At 42.0% G+C, this 19,340-nt stretch overlaps 1 protein-coding gene across 9 annotated transcripts in view; it reads left to right on the top strand.

The window, feature by feature from the left end:
* HDX (highly divergent homeobox) overlaps window positions 1–8,416 on the top strand; it is a 48,236-nt gene extending 39,820 nt beyond the window's left edge. For 8 of the 9 annotated variants that reach the window (XM_075106629.1, XM_075106625.1, XM_075106624.1 and 5 more), the window contains 4 exons: window positions 737–816; window positions 3,886–3,969; window positions 6,605–6,727; window positions 7,754–8,416. In XM_075106629.1, the coding sequence (XP_074962730.1) occupies window positions 737–816; window positions 3,886–3,969; window positions 6,605–6,727; window positions 7,754–7,879 (413 nt within the window). In that variant the 3' untranslated portion in view covers window positions 7,880–8,416. Of the gene's footprint in view, window positions 1–736; window positions 817–1,616; window positions 1,676–3,885; window positions 3,970–6,604; window positions 6,728–7,753 lie in introns of those variants that run through there. The other variant, XM_075106630.1, reaches the window with a different exon arrangement.
* The last annotated feature ends 10,924 nt before the right edge of the window (window positions 8,417–19,340 follow it).

Here is a 19,340-nt window from a genome sequence, read left to right as displayed (position 1 = left end):
TCTTGCCTCTGTGTTACGGCTTACTTTCTGATTTCTTCTTGATGGTATATTAAATGTGGAGAAATAAAGTAAATCTGAGAAACATAGGGATGAAGATGCTTATCTTGTTTTGTCATGCTGGCCATAGCCAGGACTGATAGAGTCATCCAGTGCTTGTTGCTGAAATTTAAGGATAAGATTTGCTCTGTTTTCAAGTGTGTATTTTGCTTATACGTAAGAGAGCAGCTTAGCTTAGGTTCACTAGGAATAAACATTTGCCATACAACAATGAAACAATAGGCTTGATCAGGTTTTGGTTCAAAACTAGTCGGTGTCGGCAAGGAGGAGGTGGCGTTCTGATATGTATCCTATAATTTCAGGGCATGCAGGATTTTTCCTATAGTAATTTATTCTAAAAAATAGAAAAAAAAGTTCTGGGCACCTTTGATGTGAAACTCTTCATCACCTTTGAATATTCCAATCTTAACCAAAAAGTAGGAGAGCTTTGGTACATTGCAAGAGCGGAACTGATAGTTTTCCTGTTGTTTCAGGTAGCAGGTAGCATGAGTTTGCCCTGAAATACTTAGGATATGACGTCTTTTTTCAATAAGACATGCAGTATTTTTTATGAATACACATTGATAATATGACTTTGCTTTTGTATCTAGAAGATGTGACATATTTAATGATAAAGACTACTAACGTTCCTTCAGAATAAAATTTGAATGAAATCTGAAAAACAAATTTATTTCTGCAGAAGAGAGAAATGAAGCTCTTCCAAATGAAGAAATCGGTCACAAAGACGATGACCAGAATCCAGTATCTACTGATAATGTGGTATGTATACCTTTCCTTTCCCACTCATGTGACTTAATTGCTAATGTTGAGGTGGTGGTTGTCCAGCACTGGTGTTTTTCACTAGGCGAAAACTTCAGTCGAGTGTGCTAAGAGCCCTTCCTAACTAGCTGAGCACTAAACAAAATTGTACTAAAAGTACTAAAACAGAGCTGTGCACGTTCAGTAGACATTGGATTATACATCTTTTTCTATGTTACAACAATCCAGTGTTCTTTTTCTGGAGTGCAAAGCACAACGCTTGGGTAGTGCTCTGTAAGTACCTAGTGTAGTAAAACAGTAAGAATGAAAGACCCAGAATAATAATTGAAAATGAATTTCTGTAGTTTTAAGAAAGTCACCAAATCCCAGACTGCTGGGGGCTGGAAGGGCCCTCTGGAGCTCATCCCATCCCACCCCCTGCTGGAGCAGGCACACCCAGAGCAGGGGCACAGGGCTGCATCCAGGCGGGGTGTGAATATCTCCAGGGAAGGGACCCCACAGCCTCTCTGGGCAGCCTGTGCCCCTGCTCTGGCACCCGCACAGGGAAGGAGTTGGGTATCTCTGGTGTTTCTCCTCTATAGCTAACCTTAAATATGTGAGATCAGACCGGGGTGGGTATGTCCTCATCGTTCCCATACCCTTGCCAGGACATTATTTAGATGTTTCTTGTTTTCTCACTTGCATTCACATTGAGTCATACACAGTTGTTCTTGCTGTTTTTAATTGACTGCAGTGAGACAAGGAAGGAAAGACAGAGGGAGGAATCATAGCAAATAATGCAATATATCCCCTTTGTTTAGCCTGCCTTCTCTCAAATTAGAAGAAAGGAGAGGAGGAAGAGGAGAGAAGACCCCAAGTGGTAGGGTAATTTTTATCTTAAAAGTTATCTGCAGAACGAACAGGTGATGGTTCCAGTTCCCAACTGCACTTGTATTGCAGTCAGAGGTTAAACAACGGTAGCTCAGAACATGACGGAACGTTTGTGTTGTGTTAATCACACAGCACCTGAAGTGGGAAAGTGAACAGGAGATCCCCTTCCCTCTATACGTATATAGAGGAGAGAATGTTTTCTTTCTTTTCTTAATACATGATCATCTTTTGCGTAAACTGAAATCTCACAGCTGTATTTTCTGTGGTTGCCTGAATAGAAACAGCTGCCTTTTTCCTTTGTGTTTACCTTAATGGCCTGCGGTGACCTCCGATGTAACCACTCTGAGTTTCAGGCTGATGCATTTACTGTGGAGATGCAGAATGTAAAGTGATAAAGGTAAAAGGTTTGCAAAGATGATGTCTGAGAGACTTGGTTCTCCGGTCTACCTGAACTCCAGCATTATATAACGTGATATAATAAGAAGGGGGGGGAAGAGGAGTAGCTTTTTCATACTGTGTTCTGAAAACACTGTAACAAAATTTTTAAAATATATGGAGTTAAAGTTGGAGTAACATACATTGGACTTGCATAAGAGAGACTGCTTTCTTATTTGAAATTCTAATCTGTTCTTTCCCCTACTATCTTAAAATGCATAATTATAATAAAAATAGTGTGAATGTTTGGCATTTATTTAAAGACTCTTTCCTCAAGCTGAGTCTAAAAACAAAAATATTTGACTCACAGTGTTGCTCAGGATACGACATAGCAGCAGATCTTTGTGACATGAAGCCTTTGAAATGTTATCACTTCAGCTGGGTTGTCAGACACTGAAGCACAGCTAACGTGGGTTACCCTCCCTGCCTTCCACACATACTTGTGAGCTTGGTGGGTACTACTAGTGAGAGACTGTTAACCTCTCTTGAAGGATTTCTCCTTGGTGATTAGAAGGAAATTTCTGACGACTGGTTTGCAGCCAGACAGGAGAGTCACACACACATGCTGCAGAGAAGAAAACTCCTCCAAAATAACACCTCGAGAGCTGACCGTTAGAGTGTATCGTGTCAGTCTGGGCCCTTGCCTGCATTATATTAAACAGCATGCTAAAAACATAGTCAACTTGCTTTAACTTCTTATATAGAGTCTCATAAATGGTTACAACTGTCAATGAAAAATAGTAAAAAAAAAAACCAAACCCCTCTTCTTAGACTACCACCACTTCCCTCCCAAAAACATAGTGAAATTATAGTTTCATCTGGGTAGTCATCCTTCTGAGTTTGTGCTGAAAAATGCCATTCTTATCACTATCTAATTCCAATTCATTCTGTCTGTTCAAGATCTAGCTTAGATATGAATGAAAATGAAAATTTCCTGGGTGCACTAAAACTGTGTACATTTTTTGCTTTCTCCTGTTGAAATAACCTTTTAACATTATTTTCTTACGTAAGGTTTTCTGCTGGGAAGGAAAACAGAACATGAAGTAGTAAATAATGTAAAAGTGAATCTTTTAAAACTTGAGATACCACTGATATGTATTTCTAAGTGCTAAACAGTCTTAAGCTCGGCCTTTAACATTGTACTTTAGGTATTTTTAGAAACCAAATATAAAAAGCTCCCAAGAATTTTTGTGACTTAAGCGTGTGCCTTTGGAACTGTCCCTTGTATCAACATCCTCCACTGTTTGGGGCATTTGACTTGCACTATAGCCAAAAAGAGTCAAAGGAGACCTCTTCATTTTTTTTTTTAGGCAAGAAGTAGGCCAGTTAGAACTTGCCTATCACTTAACTATAACGCCTGTTTTGCTCCAGGGGAATAAACTTTCATAACCTTCTTCACCCTGCAGGAGGTCTTCAACAAAAGGCTACCAGAATAAAATGCAGGCTTTGTAGGCTGCAATGAGATATAGTATGCAACTTAATGCCACAAGCATGGTGACGTATAGCTCCTCCTCTGTAAACAGCCTGAGTCGCCATGGCAGCAGCTCTGAGCACGGACAGTTTCAATTTGGAGTCTTCCTGGATCTTGTGGCTGAGGTGCATGATTGCCATCTAATGGGGGCTCCACAATTCCAAATTTCTCATGAGCAAGCAAAAGGTCCTGTTACCTTCATCCCTTCGTGGCAGTTTGAGTTACGGATTGTTGCTTGTTTGTCTAATCCATGCATTCGAATATTTGGAATGAACCGTTTGCTTCTGTTTCAGAAAATAGAAATTATAGATGATGAAGAAAGCGATATGATAAGTAATTCTGAAGTGGATCAAATGAGTTCTCTTTTGGATTATAAGGTGAGTAATTAGACTATGAAATGTTAAGCAGGATAGTCCTTCGCGGGAACGTTCAGACGGGCGTATCTGTAAGGAATTCAGCGAAGGCATGTGGGAGCCTGTGACTCCTCTGCTCGTATCGTGGTACCGCACATCGTCCCCTCAGTCACGTCTCCTCAGCCCATTTACAGCCAGATTACCCGTATTTCAACCCAGAGGGAGGCAGGAAAAAGCCCATTTCTACAGAGCAGTTACATTACCCTAGCTGTAGCCATCTGCAGTTCCCACCACGTGTCCCCAGACAAAGCAATTTATTTAGCCTCTAAACCAAAAGTTTATTTTTGTGCGAGAACTGTTCTTTGGAGTGTTACGGCACGCTTTTACATGCAGTGTGATGCTGCCAGCTCTGGGAAGGGACGCGACAGCTGGAAGCCTCTAATGAAATGGGGGGATCTGAGAAGGAGTCATTCTCGCAATGTAGTGCAGAACATGTCTGGAAGCAGTTGTGGGGGGCAGGACAAGCAGTTGGATACCTGACAGCCGCTGTCTTCTGCCAAATGGTAAAGGTTAGACGTGTGTTACTGCTCTCCTGAGGGTTGGCACAGTTCTGTGTTGTATATTGAGCATGTTTTTACGTTTGTAGCTGATTTTTTTACTTAGAAAGCACATATGTTCTACTAATTATAATCAGTTACCAAAATAATAAATAGATCATCTTTCCAGAACAAAAAATCCTCCCTCAAGCAGTGTTTTCCCGGTAAGGGCAGTGGAGAATGAATATGGAGAGGGAATGACCTTTTCTTAATGTCACCTGTCACCACAGTGAAAGGCTTGTTGTGACAGCATGCCCTACAGAACCCAGTTTGCTGTTTGACATTAGTGATTACTCTTTCTGCCCATGTGCTTTCTGCGTAAATCTGAATCCCTTTTTGGCTGGGAAAAATCCACGGCTAAATAGGCAACTTTGAACTTTCCATCTGAAAGAAATGCTTTCAGCTCATTTTCTTATGAAAGCCTCAAAATCTCAGCCCAAATATTTCTCTCGCATTCTTAGAGCTGTTATAACCTGAAACAGTATGGTGAGCAATGTTTTGACTGAAAAAATGTGAATTTTCAAGGAAAAAAAAAAAACAAAACCAACAACCATTTTTAAAGGCTTGTTATAAACCTTCCAGCTCATCGCATAGCCTCACCTTTTCATGTCAGCTAAAGCTGAATTACAGCCAGTCTGGCAAATGTAAGCATGAATATCAGAGCACAGTTCTGTTATTAAAAAAAGAATACTTTTATCATTAAAACAAAATGCCAGCTTGTAAGTTCACAATTGAAATTTGCTTATGTAATGATTTGCTGCCACCAGAACAAGCCATCAAGGAACATTTTGTATGCAAAACTGCCAACCTAATTAATCATATGGTTGCATAAGCAAGGGTGGGTTTTTTCTTGCCTCTGATACCCCTCGGTAAATGCAACACTCACCGTGAATTATCTGTGAACCTAAAAGCTTGCTTTCTGTGGGTATTGTGCCTTGCTAACAATTTCTGTGTGCGTGGTTTGTTCATTATTACCTCATGGAGGATGTACGTTCAGTGCTGGTATGCAGACACCTCTTGCAAAAACGCACAATGGCTTTGATTTTGAAAAGTGAACTGTTTATTTAGGTTACGTGATCTTTGCAAAGGTAAATAACCAGAGAAAATTAATTTTAGCTCTGCACTGATTTAGAGATTTGATCACGCGTACCAGCCGGTTGGTAAGTTTGGAGGAGAAGACACTTTTTGAATAAACTGAAATATGTATCAAATCCAAATTTTTAGTGAAGTAGTTTGTTATTTTTATATTAAGTAATTTGCAAGTATAGTAACACATATTTATGCAAAGGTTCGAAAAATGCCCTTTTAGTCACAGCATGCACTTTGTTGCTACTTCTCCATTTTGTAAATACATTCCTATTTACTCTGTAACCCGAGAGGTCTTGGGGAGGTTGGTGAGCCGCCATTTCATGATACATGTCAAACTCGGCTGCGCTAGAGGACGCTATATTTTAATTTTGGTAGCTTTGAGGAATTTTCGAGTTGTTTTCCTTGGCCTTTGGGCCAAGTCTCCTGCTGTAATAACGGAATTTAGTCGCTGTCTCTCAGTCAGCCTGCCTTTGCAAGGTCACTTCTTCTAGGAAGAGACCTGGGCTTTGTTTTTCTTTATTTTAAAATGGAATTAGAGGTCATCCTCATAAAATAACAAGCAGCGCCTTGTTAAAAGGTTCATGTAAACCTTGGCCCAAGTCATTAATGCTTTAATGACAGTCAGTAATTCTGAAATGCCTTGCCTGCGTGTAGCGTGGTTGGCTATCGCACGTCTCCTGCGGAGGGTGATGAGAAATGAAATGGCGTTACGCATTTGCAGGTTTCCTGCGGCGCTACTGGTCGCTCATCAGAAACTTCTGTTTGAATCCAAAGCCTACGTGCGTTGTTCTAGAATTCTATAATTTAGAACTTTCAGTTCTACTTACTACTGGCTTTGGCAGGAATCGTAATGAACACATTTTCACTCATTTTCACTAAAAACATTTAGTTTTAACACAAGTACGTTTAGGTGTCGTTAAAAAGATGCAGTACTATTTATTATTTCTGGAACTTTATATGATTTCCCCCCTCAGAATGAAGAAGTCAGATTCATTGAGAATGAGTTGGAGAATCACAAACAGAAGTATTTTGAACTACAGACATTTACTCGGAGTTTGATACTTGCTATTAAATCAGATGATAAAGAACAGCAGCAGGTAAGTCTTGAAGTAGGCTTTAATAACGGAAGGTGTTTGTCATTTTGTGTTCTGTCACTCCCTTAGGTTTTATTCCGTAGTGCCCAGAGGCTTGAATCGTGATCAGGGCAGCGTTGTGTTGAACATCTTACAGACAAAGAAAAGCTGAACTTTAAACAAAAGAAAGATCTTGCAATCTCCACAAGCAATGACCTAGACAAAGCAGCGTGACTTTTGCGAAGGGACAACCGGTGCAGCAGGGTAGGCTGAGGGACCGGGATGTGTCTGTTGAGGTCTAAGATGCGAGATCTAGGAAGAAAGCCAGGCTTCTTCAGTTTTACTGCACCGCATCTAATACATAGCACGGCTTTTAATGCTTGGTTGGGTCACGCTTTATACAAGTAATAGTCTGTGCTTTATTTTGGAAGAGATTCTGTTGCTTCTACTCTTTTCCTTTTGCCCTCACATTCTGCGGTTTTTCAGGTGTAAAAATAGAAACCATCACTTGCAAGAAGGAAACTTAGAATGCTTTTACGTCCAAAATAAATTCAGCTTAGGGGTGTTTTCCATAATTTTTTTCATAAAACCACTTGAACTGAATATAAAGAGAAGTAAACTTGAAACCTTTGCGATAAATCGATATGACGTTGTAGCGGTTACAGTCTTGTATGCAGCATCTACTTCTACGTATGCATGATCACAGGACAGCATGGTTTTAGGTGTTTTAAAGCTTTTGCGTGTTAAATCTATGAATAAAATAAATTAATACAAATGATCTGGTTTCATCTGGTTTGGAAAAAGCATTGTTTTGAGCTGTTTCCACAATAACTTAAGGTACTTCTGGGATTGTTGTTACAAGGTACATCGTCTTATGACAATGTTTTTTCTTTCAATATCTAGCAATACTGACTTTTTTTTTTGACCCATCCAATATCAACACTGACCAAAAAGCTTAACCGAGTTTTTTTTCACTACATGTTTAACAGACATTTAATGCTGGCATAAAATACATGCCTAATATTGTATTGTAATATTTTTTACTCACAGGCACTGCTCTCAGACTTACCTCCGGAACTAGAAGAAATGGATTTCAATCATGCATCCCCAGAGCCTGATGATACCTCATTCAGCTTGTCGTCTTTATCAGAGAAAAATGCCTCAGACAGTTTGTGATTTTTTTTTTTATTTTTTTTTTTAATCTGACGAAAAAGAAACCCCGCGTAACACGTAGGTTTCAAGAGAACGGCATTTTGCTATCCAGGGTTCTTCAGTCCAAAAAAGAGAGCCCAAGGTGAAGTAGCCCTTCCTGAAGGATGACTGTAGTATGTCATGGCTACAGTTTGCAGTGTCAAGATATTTCAAATGTTGTTTTTGGTAAATGAAAGAACTGTGTGAGGAAAGGTTTTGCTTTTAGCAGTTTGGCCTTGATTTACGATAACTTCTGACTTTCCAGAACAACTCTTGCTCTGTAGCAAAGTCCTTTTGAGCAGGGATCCAAGGATGGCAAACAAATGTCCTGTTACACAGACAGCTAATTCTTCAGAGTTGCTTGCTCACCAGTCCTGTTTATTATTTTTTTCCCTATTTTTACTCAGGTAGGTGGACTAAAAATTGGGGTTCCAAATAGAGTGATGGGCTTTTTATGAGTTGTGCTTGAACCCTTTTGAAAATCTGAAATTAAACGAAAGTGTTTTTCATTATATGACTTCAGATTGTTGAATCTTCCATTTTCTGACCAAAATAGCTGAAAAAAACTTTGAAAGGCTAACTGAAAAATTTGCATTATCATCAATAAATTATTAATGTAAAGAAGCGGTCATAAGTGTTGTAACAAATTAGATGGATATGGGAAACCTGATTGCTGCAGAGCGCGACTTTCTGATATTCTCACAATAGCAGTGGGGTTAGATGTTTACACTACCATTTAGGTTTTTATGAATGTAGTTACCGTTTTCATTTGTCAGAGTCTGAATGCTAAAGTTTTGTTCACTGTTTTAAGTACTGGTTATATATTTTTCCACAAATTTTGCTCCATTTTATCAAGACGCTGTCATAGATCCACAGCCGTCATTGCGTCCTGGAAGGTATTTGAGTGTTTGGAATTGAGTTTTGCAGATCTCCTGAATGTGTGACCTGTTTGTGAAGCGGCCCTGTCTGACGAATTTTTTTGGCAACAGCCAGGTGCCCTTTCTGTACTGTGAGCTTGATCGCAGGCAGTGGCTGAAATGAATTTCTTCTTTCCCAGCTGTCGTTGACATTGAATCCCTTTATGCATCTGAGTAAATGGATGTGAGGACACATTCAGACAAATTTAGTAGGGCATGTAGGTGCATGCTCGTATTATTGATGTGCTATGACTTCTAATCTGAATATTCCTCAGCAAGCATTTTTGAAACAGATACCTTCACAGTCTGGTAAAAACCCTGATCTTTCAATTTTATGCCAAATAATCATTTACTCTGGTGAATCCTTATTCATGCAGTACAGTAAGTAAGCCCCTTGATTTCAGTGGGAGGTCCAAGGTGTACCTCAGAAAATACAGTGTGTTGGGGAATTAACACTTTTTTTTCTTTAATACTGTTAATAACTCATGATTTTAGGTTATTCTCAGCCTGGTCTGGTCCTCCCTCATCACTTCTACAGCTTTTACTTTTAGTATCAGTTGTGAGGTCTGTTCTTTCAGGGCTTTTTTTGTCTCCATGTTGTCCTTGGGTGTGGGGAACTTTTAACAATATTGTTAAATGCCAGCTGCATAAAGGGTAGTAGCAGTTTTAAAAGCTGTTTTAAAAAACAAAACAAGAGTTTCACAGTTGTGGCTGCCATACAACTCAGTCAGTTCCCAAAAGACCTCTTACCATCTCTTCTACAGAGTAACCCCGCAAAAGCAAGCTGTTGGGCCTGTATTTGAGTTTAGGTATTAAAACTCAGAGTAGAATCCCAGGAGAGAGGGAAGGCACGCTGTGTAACCAGGAGGTAAGTGGTAGGTTACTCATCCTTTCACGGCCTGAGCTGAAATGTCACATCCTGGCTGGTAGACACGTCCTTGTAGCATTACTCAGAGGAGGAGCAGTATATTACATGCCTGTTGAAATGAGCACCAATCTAAAATTCATTAAGGTTTGTGAGCAAAGATCACTGTACTATTCTTGAAATGTAAGATAGAGTCAGCTGTAATTCTGCTCACTCTGAAGAAAACATTTATAAAGGGTTTCTATACTGGGCTAACAATGCTTTCTGTTGCTGTTCTCTCTAGATAGGAAATCTGTGCCACTGACAGTGAAACCTCTTGTTTTCTGTGGGCTTTGGTGAAATAAAAAATAGTGCTGTGATTCGCCACTATTTGGACCCTGTACTCCTGCTGCTTCCACTTAAATTCCCATGACAAAAGGCAAGATACTTTTAATGAGAGTTCTTCTTTTATGGTCAATTAAGTCATCCGCCTTTATACAAGAAAAACTTTCATTGATGATTCCTATTTTGCTATGTCTTGCTTCTATTTCATATGCCAAACAAATCGAAGGAGTTAATCTTGAATGAACTACTACCAGATTCAAGCAATCCCTTTTCTCGAGGAAGCTGGAATCCTTTTCAGGACGTGCAGCTGACACTCTAGCTGCAGTCAACACCCATGTCATCCCTATGGGCATGTTGTTCTTTGGTCCTTTTCTCTTGTAGAGTGACAAGACAAAACATAGAGGAGGAGTTGTGTTTTCATACCCTGAAACACTTGACAATATTACAGGATATTCAGGAAGAAAGAGTATAAATTATATTCCTGCATAACAAACTGCTGTATACGATAATATTGTACGGCTGTTCTGCAGGTTTTTTTTTTCTATATCAGTGTATATTTCCTGCCATATTTAAAACAAAAACTTCAATGATATGTTACCATTCCTGGTATTTTAAATCATTGCAGCAACAATAGCTCTGCAGTCCTAAGTGGCTGAAGAGCAGCTTAGGAGGTCCTGTAACATAATGCTTAACCCTTGAGAGTTACAAAAATGCATATCCAAGCATCGCACGTCAGACGAGCACCACACACGTGCTTTGGAGCTTAGGGGGTTGTTGTGGTTTGCTTGTGTCCCTAGCGGGCAACGTAACGTGCTCATCAAGTTTGCAGATTGCATCCCGAGCCGTGTAACTTGGTCAGCTGGGCCTTAGAACAGGGTGAGAGAATTGGGCATGTTCCTTTCCAACTTCATCTTAGTAACCGTCTGACAGGCATCGCCTTCTGATACGCGGTCACTGCGACGCCTGTTTCCGGATGAAATTCTGAAAGCTCTTCAGGGGAGGGAGAACGATGGGGATGGCTCTCTGGGCTCATGGCAGGTTAGGATCTGGTTTACGGTTCTTCCTTCTGTTCGTAGGCTGGTAACGATAAGCCCGCATTAAGTGCCAGTTCATCATTTGCATGGACTTGCCATGACAGATTACGCTACTCTTGCGGTGTGTTACGATGACAGGAATAAGCCCCCCGTGCTATTCCAGTGGTTCGGCTCTGTAATTCGAATAACGGCTACAGCAGAAGTGCCACGTATCGATGTTTTTATAGTCTTCCTGTGAAGGCTCTTATTTGCTTTGTCCGTGAAAGATGACTTCCCCGGCGTTGTTCATTCCTAATGCATCTGTCGGAACATGAATGATGAAGTATGTCTTTCTGAAGAAACCAAAGTGGAAAAAAGTAGTTCAGAACAGACACTTTAAACTAGAGACAGGACGCTCACTCTCCTTAGGGAGCAATGAAAGTCTTTGATGGTAGCAAGCTTGCTTATCATTAAGAAAGCTGTTTCCTGAAGCTATGCCTCCTTTCATTTCCCTGCAGATGATGCTTCTGTCAAGTCTATAGACAGGAGTGAGTAATAGTAAATATTCTAATAGGTGAATTTTTGGCAGATTTAAAAGTACACGAACAGCTGTACCATACAAGTGTCTGTTTTCTGGAGTGCTTGGTTCTTGAAGCAGCACTGCACTTTAATCTTTCCACATATTTCTTTTTCGCTAAGGCAATAAAAAGTCTGAAAACGACAAGTAGATCGTGGGGCTTTGCAGTCCTCTGAGTGAGAAAAGGAATGTACCGGTTATACCTTCATCTTCTTCAGCTGGGAAGCAGCTTATGGAGTCCGTTCGCCAAACGGAGACAGCTATAGCTACTCTTGTGGTTATACAGTTGGAACGATAGGACGAATCAACAGTATCATGAACATCCTTGTTGTAGACATGGAAATTACTGCTTAAAATTGATCAGCTATCCGATTTGGGATCTCTGTTGCACTTCCGTATTAGTAACATTAAGAAGAAACTAATGCACAGCACTAACTTTTCCCTAGATGCTCTAGTCGTAGCTGACTGTTGGTCTCAGGGTATCGATAGCGTAAGGAAAGACAATAATATGCATAAACAGAATAGCACAGAATATCTGAAATGTGAAGAATTCGTAACTTGTAACGTTACAATCAAAAGCTTGATTTACTACCTCCGGTCCCACTGCCAGGTCCTCCAGGTCAGCCCGCGGCCCGTGAGGCTGCGCGACGTGTTGGAAGGACTGGCAGCTGTCTAACCATCTGCTTGCATTTCGAGATTCTGCCTTCTCTGCCCCAAATCATCGTCAGTTGAGTAAGTTGCTTGGTTCTGAGGTGCCTGATCAGAGTCAGAGGATGGTGAGTGAGAAACCTCCGGGTAGTTATTAGAAAAAACAGGAGCTGGTTTATGGTGTTTGATTTCTCTGCCCAATTAATATTGGCGCACATTTGCCAAACGTGAAATGGTAAAAGTTATGAGCAAAAAAAAGAGCATAAGTGGTACGACAAAATGGGGTTTCTTTCCATGGCAGAACAGGGCTTTATTCTGACTAAAGGCATTTATCTGTCCCTGAAAGGCAGCAGCTGACACTTCGGTCAGAAGACGACAGACACAAACAGGGCAGAAACTTGGGCTCGTGGTGGTTGTGGGTTTTAAACAAATGAGCGATCATCTTCGATTAAAGAGACGCTTAAGAATGTTCCTGTAAGGAAAATGGTTTCAGGTCAGTGCTTTGGTTCTGATGAACATTTTACTGTATTACTGAACTAAGTAAATAATTCTTTTCAGACTCTGTATTACATTTGACACACACGCTACCTCTGAAACGTGACACCACCTTTAAAACCACACAGAAAATGTGAACTTAAACTTTTTTTTTAACGTTTTATAGGCAATAAATTATTTCCAACACGCATCCTTCAATTTTGTGCTTGTTTTTTAGTTGAGTGTGAGACATTCAGCTTGGCTTTTATTTTAGTACTGGTTTTATGTATTTGTCTTAAACGCAAGCTATGGACGGGGAAATAATAAAGATGTGATAATAGGGAGAAAAGATTAGCGTGTGTTAATGGTAGTAAATATTTCTATGAAAGCTGAAGGATGGTGTAGGAAAGGGGCTGGCTGTGCTGTTTTGGTACAGCTTCCCTAAGGAATGGATATTATCCTTTATTCCGGTACTAAATGATTCTTGTAACATTTCTCAGTATATCATAGATTAATTTATCAGAGAAAATGGTCAAATAATGAGTCTCAGCGGTGTAGTGAGAAGGAATAGGATTTTACATTTTCTGAGACATAGCGGTTCATAAATATGCCCTCATATTTTTATTTCAGCTCTTGGTTTTTGGGGGGTTTTTTTGCATAACAATATGTATAAAGACCATGTAGAAACCATTTTGATTTGCTTGTAAGGAAGTGTTAAATTAAAACGAATCAGTAGCAAGCTAGGGTTTTAGTGTAAACGTAGGCCGTGTTTCATAGCCAAGTTTCATCTCAAAAGAGACGGTAGAATTTCCCCCATCGCATCTCTCTCCCCGCAACACGTGGGGGAAGGTGGGCGGATCGTACCAGCCTCTTCGGCCTGGGGATGGGGAGGGAATGAGACACGAGGAGGCATTTCATGGAGTAGCAGAAACAAAGATCTGGGGTTTTAGTCAAGAAAATGACAGTAAACTAAAAAATTTCTACACCTTAGAAGACAAGAGCTTCTCTCTTACCTTCAGATTTTGTGAAGTACAGTTCAAAAAGTCATTGGCAAATCCACTGAGTTGTGTTGGGGATAAATCGTATTCTCCAATGGAAATTATATAATTTCTGTGACTATTTCTAGAATTACCGAGTGTACGTGAATACACATCTGCATATTTATAATGTGCACAGATATACTGAACTCGATCCTCATGTCAGCATCTACAAAGGTATTTTCACTTAAAATATTAACGTAATTCTTCTAAAATGCATTTTATTTGCTCTCATTTTTATGTCTTCCTATATATTGATTACATAGTTTTGAAATTTAGTGAAATACATTAATACAAACATTCTTTATAGTTTAACTTCTTGCAAAACTGATAATTTTTAGGCTTAGAAAGTTATTAAAATGCCCAGAATAATGGTTTTTCTAAGTTATCTTGGCAAATAAGCAAACTGCTGTATTTATTAAGAGATAATGACTCTTCTGCCATGATAATTCCTGCTTTAGTGTCACTAAAGGTATCAGATTCATTAACATATATATATAAATTCTCAAAGTTCAATTATTATTGATTAATTTGGATGTTTTCCTTGGCCTACAAAACAGAAGATAATCGACTACCTTAAAACTTGTACCCTTTCTTTCGGGGCCAATTCGTTAAGCTTTGTAACCTGAGTGTATTGCTGAGTTTCTGTGCAAATCAATATTAATGTTGCGTTTTTATTATTTCTATCCGTACGTGTAGCAAAGAAACTACTACAAATCTTAAACTGAAGTACCTCTGCTATGGCCCAGGACGTTCGGTCTTGGCTTATTTGAAAGATGGATGCCTGGTGAAATATTCCACATGTTTGTATTGATCTTTTTTTTCCTGTATATATAAGGGTATTTATAATCTTGTATTAACAGAGTCATCATGAGAAACGCTTATTTCCTTCTTTAGAAGCCTGCTCAGCTATTTTTATATAAAATGTCGGTCTTCACCTTTTTTTTTTTTTTTTTTCTGTGAAAAGCTGTGCCATGGATATTTTAACTTATCCACAGATCGTTTACAGAATTTGCTTTGACTTGTCTTAATTATTTTTCCTCAAGTTCTAAACTGTTTTCGCCTCCAGGTGCGTCTCAAGGTTGTTTTGCTCTCTTTATTTTTCTTTTTTTTAAAGTTTTGGAAGATACCTTCATGTGCATGCTTTGGTAGAACAAGTTCTTCCTCTGTAGTTTATTGTTTATAGTTTAGCAAAACCTTTCATTAAAATAAAAAAATCTAAGTAATGCTTGTACAAATGTATCTAGAACGGCCCAAACGGTCAGAGTAAAGGGCTATTTAGCATTGGTAAATTTGTCTACTAGACTCAAGGATATTTTTCTACGTCTGTCAAGTTTGGGACTATGGAGAAATGAAATAAAGGTTAACTAATTCCTTTTCCTATAAGAAGTTCTCGGTTTCTGTATTTATTATTGTCTTGTAAAAATCGAGTCCCGTTCAGAGCATCAAGAGTGGAGTTAACGCCTCAGTCTCGGCGCAGGCGCGCTCGCTTTCTTCTTCCCTAATTCTTCGGTTTTCACTATATCAGCAGGCGATAGGAATTTCTGAAATAAAACCATTTTCCAGTTCTCTGGGTAGAATTTAAGCGGCAGTTGTATGCGTGGCAGCGACGTGCGAGTTGAACGCAGGTGGGGACTGCCGGCGACCGGCGCTTCCTCGTGCTGGGCTGCAGAGGCATTCGCCAGCCAGCCCGTGGGCTTACCGAAACCAAAGTGCCTCGTTTTCCCCAACGGACAGTTCTCGGCTGCTTATGCGCTTTTCTTGTGTTTATAAAAACAAAACGGCAGTTGGGAAAACAAGATAACCCCTAGCATAGTTCTGCAGCGAGCTGTAAGAGACGCCGCGTCTACCTCGGCCATTCCTTGCAACAGGTTTTTGTTCGGTTGGAATAGAGCTGGGACACGCCGGGGCGGGGATCTCTGCGGGGGGGAAACAGATGCTGTTGAGTGGGAGGAGTTGGGAATACCTTATATTACTTCAGTATTACTTTAGGGAGAGGCTTTTCAGAATTCCATACGGAACTGGCCACCCTGTGTCCCCGAAACGCTTCCAAAATGTTCTCCCTCCCGTAACAGGAGTTACAGGCAATGGGCGCCCAACAGCTACCAACAGCTCACACTGATTCAGGTGACCTGTTAACGCGTAAGTGGTTTGTGTCGTGGGGTGGTGTTAAGTTACAGATAAATCTGAGCTCTCTCCGTTGCTGTTAATCATGGTACTGTTTCTTAGCACTTACTACCTTGAAAACGTCCAGCTCAGCTGGCAATGCAAGCAACGGGTTGGACACGCCGATGGAAATACGGCAAAACCTGTTGGTGCCGATTACTGTTTGCTTTTTGAGCGAATGTAGGCGATTAAAAGAATACCAGAGCTGTCCTGAAGAGCTTACGGCTTGGTACCATGGCTATGGGAAAGACTTTAAAATTATTTCAAGACCGGGACTAGCCAGAATAAAACAGCTGCAAGAAAACCCACGGCCAGCAGCTTTGGCGCGTGGACGCTGCCCTTCCAGGCTTGGCACAAGAGCAGCGGCGCGTCCAGGAGGGGTTCCAGCCCGGGCTGCTTGAGACGAGGCTGCATAAGCCAGGTTTAGCCTAATCACCACTTTATTGAAGACTGCTTTTGTTGGCAAGCGCTGCCAGGTGGCAGTGTAGCTGCATCGTACGTCTGGTGTAGGCACACGTGCGCTCACCTGGCTCCTTTCTCTTAAACCGCAGATACCCATAAATCTGATTACGGGTGGGGTTGCAGTGCTCGGAGGGCAACCGAATGCATCCCAATCTGGGAGCTAAGACTGCATCCCCCTTCTGAAGTGATGGCTGCAGAGGGGGGAGGTTAAAAATCGGGGAGAAGCAGACGAATGAAGAGGAAGTAAATCTATCGGACACTAAAGATCTAGTACAAAGTTATAGGTGATGCTGAACTTGGATGTTTTGGGGAGAAAACAGCCCCGAGCGGGGATGGTGGCTGTAGCTGTGTTGCCACCTGGTGGCGGAAAACCCCAGTAACTGGGGAGAAAAAAGCCTTAAACCGTCCCCACAGTTTGTATTTCAGAATGAGCAACTATTTTTATCTAAATGAAAAATTAACACTAAAATAAGGAATGTGGAGATCGAGATCAGACTGAATGTGCAGCCTTAACTCCCCTTTTAGTTATGAAAATCACACTAATGTGTGTGTGAGTAGAGGAATAAAGAGAAGGGTTTGATGCGGAGTTGTGGCTCCTTAACGATACTTTCCAACATGAATTTGGGTTTAAGCTTTGGTGTGAGCACCTGCAGAAGCTGAACCGGTGCATTAAAGTAACCAGGTCAGTCGTAAACTTGTTTGTTTTCTTGTTAATCCCGTGCTGTGCAGAAGCTGTAACCAAATAGGATTTTCAGGACAATTTCTGAAGAGACTCGATGCCAGTAATTTTTGCTAAGCCAGTGACGAACAAGCAAGTACGTGTCAGGTACACAGAATTTTCCTGGATCTCTTCAAACCTGAAGGAAACTATTCCCAGAGACTGAAGTGAAGCATCCAGGGACTTGCAGCCTGACACGGAGCCTTCCAGCCATTTTATGTTCTCTCCTGTCTGAACATCGTGTTTCTATCAGAAATGCCTGTTAAAAAAAAAATGCTATCAAAAAGAAGCTATAACATCGTCTGCAGTCATCCGAGGAGTCGTGCGGAGGTGTATGAAGGTCTAAAAAACTTCCATAGCTGTTGGCTTCAGGCAGCGGGAGGGTTTTTTTACCAGGAAAGAGGCTGATGCAGGGGGACCGGGGAGTCGCTCTGGAAGAAAGCAGTAGTCTGCACCTCCGGCTGCGATGTCAAATACTGCTCAGGAGCAGTAAAAGGTCCCCCCACCCCCTCCTCTTGTGCCCCCCTCCGTGCCTGGTGTGACGGCAGGGGGGCTGGATCGGGCCCTGCTGCTGCCCCGGCCCGGGGCGAGATGCGTGCGGGACTCGACCCTGCACCGCCTCTGCTCTGACCCCGCGGACTGAATGTCGATCGGGTGCGTACTGGGGCTCGGTCTCCTCCACAGGGAGTCGGGTTTGGGGGTGCCAAAGCTGCTCCGTGAGACGAGGTGACGTGCGGCAGGCGGGGCGGCCGCTCCATCTCCGTGCTCCTGCTGCAAAGCGTATGGGGAAATGATCACGGAGGGAAAAAGAAACACAGGAGAAAAAGGTGCTTTCTGGTTATTTATTTGCAGTTGTTTGTGTTATTTCAGTGGGGAAGAAAGGAGGGAAGGGGAGGCTCTGTCTTCCTGCCAGGGAGATATGAACATTTTCAGACTTTACCTACTGTTTTATCTTGGGCTTTTGTTATTTTTCACTGGAAATTTGGAATAATCTTGGACTGTGTAAAAATTTTCACTAAAAAAAAAAAGCTCATTTGATCTTTTTTTGAAAGAAAAATTCCCTCTAGCTCCAATCTTCCCACAACAGTCTCCTCCTCTTTTCTGTTTAGTGTGAATTTTCAGTTAATTGTCCATTACCTCTTTCTTCAGAAGGGTTTTGGGCACAGCTGACCTCATGCTGCGGTGATGGGGGAGAGGGAAGGGTCACGTACCGATGCTTGCTTGAACCAGCCCTGCCTTTTGGTCTGGGAAGCCTTAAAAACAAGACTGCAGTGTTGTTATCTGGGCACGAGGCCAGTGGTATCATCTGCCCGCTCCCGAGGGGAACCAGCCGCGCGGGGTGAACGGAGGAGCTGTGCCTAAAGCCCAATCTCAGGCAACAGCATCGCCCGGTTTCTGGAGGGACGCGCTGGATTTTGCCTCTCGTGTCCATGCGAATCAAACAAAAGGCCATCTTTCTCCCCACTCTGCTGGTTCCTCGTGTCTCCCGTACCACTTAATTAAATAGTTACCCAGCGAAACCCTCCGACGTGCTACATGCATCACGCAGGGAGCACGCGCTTGCTATTTCCTTGGTGTCTCTGTGTTCTCATGCCTCTCTCGTGCAGCAGCCAGGCTTGGCACCCCCAGCGGTCCCGCACCAGCGGCAGATGTTTTGCAGCCCTGCTGAGGCAGGGAGCGACTCAAGGGCAGAGCTACCCTGTGCCCTTCAAAACCACAGACAAAAACCCCTGCGGCAGGGAAGCGCGGGAGCGTCGTTACATCTCGTGCGCGCAGCGGGAGCCTCTGCCGGGGCTGAGCCCCGCCAGTGGGTCCGGGAGGGTGTGCAGACCCCGAGAGGGGAGATGGGGAAGGGGAGCTTGCGGGGGGCAACCTCCCCAAACAGCTTCTCAACTTCAAATCAGAGCACGTTTTCTTTTCTCCGTAAGCTGAGTTTGCTTCCGAACAGCTGAAGGCCTGTTTAAAAACTCCCTTGCTGGCTTGAGGTTACAAACCGGGGCAGTCTAGAAGAGAGCAGGGGGTGGGAGCTACGTCTCCCGTGGACTTGACTCATCTTCCCAGGTGACCACTTGGTTCAGAAAACCAAGGCTGTGGCTGTGGCTGTGTAACGGGTGCTTCTTCCCCCTTTTTATTTAACAAGTGATGCTGGTGTGAGGCTATCACAGAGGTTCCTCCCCAGGAGCACCCTTCTCCCCTCTGGCTGCCGCTGGTTTTCCGGGTACCCCAGGTGCAGATGAGCCACCAG

The sequence above is a fragment of the Phalacrocorax aristotelis genome, chromosome 11 (assembly GCF_949628215.1).
Source record: "Phalacrocorax aristotelis chromosome 11, bGulAri2.1, whole genome shotgun sequence".
Classification (NCBI taxonomy): Eukaryota; Metazoa; Chordata; class Aves; order Suliformes; family Phalacrocoracidae; genus Phalacrocorax; species Phalacrocorax aristotelis.
This window is presented reverse-complemented; position numbering and strand designations above follow the sequence as displayed.